Below are 4766 nucleotides of genomic sequence, written 5' to 3' on the forward strand. Positions count from 1 at the left end.
TGCGAAGCGGACCCGTTACGAGAAGTGGACGGTTTGCAAAATCACCAGAAAGCAACACGTGTCAAACGCGGAGGCACTCCACCGGCAAATTCCGCGTCCCACGTTCAACCACGTGGCGCGCACGGAGCGAGTCTCTTCCCTTCCCAGAGATCGGCCTTTTTCTAGAGTTTTTGCAGGTAGTATCATTGAAGCGAAAATTCAGAGGACATTTTTTGGTGTAAATCTAGAGGCCCAAAATGGGCGTCGTTCTTGCAGAAAACAAACGGGCCCAGGAGCTTCGCGCGGCCCATTAGGCAGAAGGCCCGAGATGAGTGGGCTGAAGTGGTGAAGTATGAACGACTTCTCGTGGTCGGACACAAGTTACAGCACACACTGCTCTCTGTCTCTGCTACCACCTGTGGAGAAAAAAAGGGGGCAGGGTCCGTGGCCGGAGTCGGTGACGGCACGGAGATCACGGCGAGGACCCAGCAGCGGCGGCGGCGATGGGAAGCCCCTTGGGAGGCTGGCCGAGCCACAACCTGCAGAACTTCAGCCAGCTCATCCCGGCCGACCCCTCCGCGCAACCCTCGGTCGGTCAGCTCCCCTTCCTTCTCATCATTTCTTGCTGCGTCGCCCCGCCTCCTGCCTCGTATCATATCCTATGTATGCTTGAATTAGAGAGTGCTTGGGTGCCGTGATTGTATGATGCGTCTCGTATGATGCTTGTACTGTAGTTCATTTGTGCCCAAAAGGAGATGATTCGCGTCTGCTTCCTGAGGAGTCTTTGCTAGAATTCAGTATAGGTACTGCCTGTCGTTGCTAGGTTTCAAGCATAGGTACATGGCTAAAATATTGTAGATAATCGCTTAAGTCCAATTTCCAAATAATTTGGGTCATATTCAGTGGAACTTTTGCACAATGGGTGATTTAGGTTTTGGTGGTTATTGTTATGTGTATGGTTTCTCCAGTATTCAGTTGGTCCAGTGCTAATGAAACAGGGAAAAATATAAAGCCATGCTATTACTTATAATGTTGCAGGAATTTGGTTGACATAGCGTTCAATGCTAACCTACATTATTTGTGTTTCTCGCCAGAGCGTCACACCGACCACTTACATCGCAGCACATAGGACCGATCCACCTCCTAATCAAGGTAACAATCCCTGTCCATATTAATTCAAACGATGTATTTGGACTGCTTAGCCCTTCTACAAATTTAGCCTAACTGGTTTCCGTCATTAGACTTCTGCATGTAATTGAATTTATGCTCCTTGGCGCTACGTCAAACTCTCTTGACAGTAGTGTTCCGCATGGCAAAATGGGCTCAGGAACTGTTTCATCTGAACTGAGTGGTATTTAAGCCAGATGGGTATCTTCTGTCAGGAGGATGTTATGTTTAGCCATGAGAGTCCGTATTATGTTCTCAATAATGTTGAGAAAGTGGGTGCATTCATTCTGCTTGCCTAAGGACCATAGGATTAAGCATTATGCTCCTAAATTTGGCTACTTTATTATATTGGTTTGGCAATGGTATTGGCGATACCATGGGATTTCCATTACCAGAAACCAGAGAATATAAAATCTACTGATTAAAATTGAAAAACTATCAATGTTGCCCATAGTGACTGAACTCCTTATCCTACACCAATAGTGGCCTCCATCATCTTCACTCAAACCCCTGGTCTGTAAAAGAACGTACTTAGTGCTGATAAGTGGTCGTTACCAGCTAATAGCTATGGATGGTAACTCAGATGGACCTATTTTAGCTATGTGTAAGATTAAAACTGCATACTTGCCTGAGCTAGCAGCAGCTGAATATATTTCCTTGACTACTCCACTCCAGTTTTTCGTGAAAATATCAAGGTACTGGCCTTTCTCAATGTTAGGCCTTCACAAATTCACATTGTGAATGATGTCTGTTCCGTTGAGACATTTCAAGTTTACAAAAGCATGTTCCCTAATTTTACTTGTACACACCGGCTAACATCACATGAATAAGGTTCAAACCACTAGTAATACTCATTATTCATCTCAAGTACTACTTCAGTAGGGTTGAGATTCATGTCACAGATGGCCATCGTTGCTCATAATGTAACATCCTGGCAAACACTGAAGTACTTGTAACAGTTAAATGTCTCTATGAGTACCTCTTCCTGCGGTACCAGAGATGTCTTCTGGGTGATATATTCAAGTGTAGATGATGTTAGTGTATTAAACATGCACATGCAGCCGATTTTTTCCTTGACTATCTCAGTGTTTGGCATGTAACAGATTGCCGGTCCTTTAATAGTTTCATGTAGGATCTTTGCACTGATGTCTAATCTTAGTCTCTGCGTTAACTGTTCTCTTGTAGCGTGAGGAAAATAAAGACAATGTTAAATTACATAGTGCTTAATGAGTCAGGACATAGCAGGGATGTCTTATATCAATTACACCTTCAATGTAGAATCTTCAAGCGTCAAGGTTCCCTTCAAGCTAAATTGTTAGGGGAGTTGTGTGAAAAATCCCTTTGAGACGGTGTGCTTTCAGTGATAGGTCCTTGACAGGAATTGCTTGGGTTGAGTTAAAAGGCGCAGGTGGTTGCCTAATGATGAATCAACAGACCTAGTTAGGTTTTTCGGTCCAGAGGCTTTGCTTGTCCTTTGTGCACATTGTTGGCGTATGCCATTTGTCTGGGTTCTAATTGACTCAGGCTTGGCTAGAATGAAAAATATCCTGATTGCTTTTGAAGTTTTTGGCCCAACTTGTAGTGAATGACAACTTGATTCCATGCTGCTTATCAACTAGCGAAATAGTTTTACTTTCAACAAAGCAGACAGGGATATATCTCCAAACAGCAAAACGTACTGAACCACCAAGCACTCAATTTATAACATTTTTTTGTTGACAAACTGAGAAATACATAAGAACAAGAATCTTGTGGATAGGCACTTAATCCTGAACTGTAGTTAGAAGTTTAAGATTTTTCCACAGAATCTGGGTAGCTGAAATTTATTGAATATCCTTCTTAGATGCTTTATGTTGAGGTTGGCCTGCATTGGTTTGTTGCGGGATCGAGCTATTTCCTCATTGCCAATTTCCATCAATATTTATCATGTCCTTCTCATATGAAAATTTTCTGTGGCAAATTAAGCTTCTGGCAGATGCATTTGCGAAACAAAATTCTAAAGAAATTAACTACTTTCTGAAGTAAGGAGCTCACCGCTCCCGATTCGGTGAAACTAACTGCTAGTTATGCTTGTATTTTTTTTCTGGCAATAACTGCTAGTTATGTGTTTTTTGCATATCTTGTTGAGTGCATTAAGTTATGCATGTTCAAAGCAGATGAGATCCAGTGGCTGCTCCTTTTTATTAATTTATACTCCTTGGAGGCACTCACCCACTCCCACTAGAAATCTAGAATGGCTGGAAATTCTCCGAGTTCATTTTCTCGTGCTGTATGGAAACCACCTTTTTGTTTGTGGTACTTTTACTGAGCGCCGACAATCTTTCGCCTGGAACTGCAGTAATCACAACAGATCCCAGGAACATCCTGCTGAGGCATTTCTACCAAAAATCCGAGAACAAGGTGATCTACCAGTACATTTCTTAATCAGTAGTAATGAAGGACAGGTAGACCGTCAATGATATTTTTTTCTCATTGCAATGTCCTCATCTGTGTAGCTGAGGCCGAAGAGGGCGGCGGTGGACAATCTCGCCCCGCAGAACGGCAAGCAGCCCAGGGGCCCCGGTGGTGGAAGCCAGTCAAGTACAAGAAGCTAAATAGGAGAGACCTGGTGTTCTCCTCTCCCCTGCTACATCCCATTGGTCTGTGCTGCTGCTGCTGCTGTGTATCATGCTGGTTCAGTGTTCCTGATATGGTGCTGTTCCAGCATGCTATAAGGAGGAGCTTTGCGTGCGTGCATGTAGATATACACCTCGGTGCGGTGCCTTTGAGGCTTTAGCACCACTGCAGTCTTCCCACAACACTAGCTCTTCAACTTGTTGTATACCTTTGGGTTTGGATAATTGTGCTGTTTTAGCGAATCATTGATTTGGTTAACCATCGGCTTTTGACAGGCCGGCGGTGGTCGTCAGCATCATCATTGCATCTAATCTCATGCATGCGTTATACTCTCGTGTGTCAGATTACATTGCGTCCCCAATCATTCGTACGTGGTCGTGCTCACGCGCGCGCTTCGCCTTTCGTTGTCAGCATTCGCTGTGATGCGTCGCGTTTCAATTCAACGGCGTCGCTGTCTCGTGACACCGGCAAGGATCGAGGGAAGGGACGTCTCATTTTTCTGTTGTGATTGGAGCCGCGTGGTCGTTCATGGCGAGCGTGGACGGCTGGACGTGGTGGACATTTGCACGCACGAGACAGCGGAGCGTGCACGGCATCGGCATCACGAGACTGCTATATAGCAATGGCGCACCTATACATGGTGCGCCATAGCTATCACAATTGGCGCACCTAGTGAGTAGTGCGCCACAACTATATTTGATGAAGGTTTGACTAATCCCCTAAACATACCAATGGGGCACCATAGCAGTGGCGCACCTCTACATGGTGCAAGTAGCAGTGGCGCACCTCTACATGGTGCGCCATTGGTATGTAGTAGCAGTGGCGCACCTTTGCACGGTGCCCCATTGGTATGTTTAGGGGGGATGTTGGTGCGCCACTGCTAAGTGGTGCCCAACATTCCCGCATCACCCGCCCCTCCTAATCGCCTTTCTAGTTTTAAAAAAAATAAAAGAAATTGATAAATATTCAAAAACTAAAATCCTTCGAGATGTTAAGGTGTTATG

The 4766-nt window shown here is 44.9% G+C and overlaps 1 protein-coding gene across 1 annotated transcript; it reads left to right on the forward strand.

Annotated features, from left to right (window-relative positions):
- The first annotated feature begins 358 nt into the window (after positions 1 to 358).
- LOC127297274 (DET1- and DDB1-associated protein 1) lies at positions 359 to 4073 on the forward strand. Its single transcript, XM_051327571.2, has 4 exons — positions 359 to 569; positions 1074 to 1131; positions 3485 to 3546; positions 3642 to 4073. The coding sequence occupies exons 1-4, from the start codon at positions 483 to 485 to the stop codon at positions 3738 to 3740; spliced, it is 306 nt and encodes a 101-aa protein (XP_051183531.1). The 5' UTR covers positions 359 to 482; the 3' UTR covers positions 3741 to 4073.
- The last annotated feature ends 693 nt before the right edge of the window (positions 4074 to 4766 follow it).

The sequence above is a fragment of the Lolium perenne genome, chromosome 4 (genome assembly GCF_019359855.2).
Source record: "Lolium perenne isolate Kyuss_39 chromosome 4, Kyuss_2.0, whole genome shotgun sequence".
Lineage (NCBI taxonomy): Eukaryota > Viridiplantae > Streptophyta > Magnoliopsida > Poales > Poaceae > Lolium > Lolium perenne.

Coding starts and splice junctions, on each gene's coding strand:
- LOC127297274 (XM_051327571.2), top strand. CDS start 483: ATGGGAAGCCCCTTGGGAGGCTGGCCGAGCCACAACCTGCAGAACTTC. Junction 1,132..3,484: donor CGATCCACCTCCTAATCAAG/GTAACAATCCCT, acceptor CTGGAACTGCAG/TAATCACAACAGATCCCAGG. Junction 3,547..3,641: donor ACCAAAAATCCGAGAACAAG/GTGATCTACCAG, acceptor TCATCTGTGTAG/CTGAGGCCGAAGAGGGCGGC.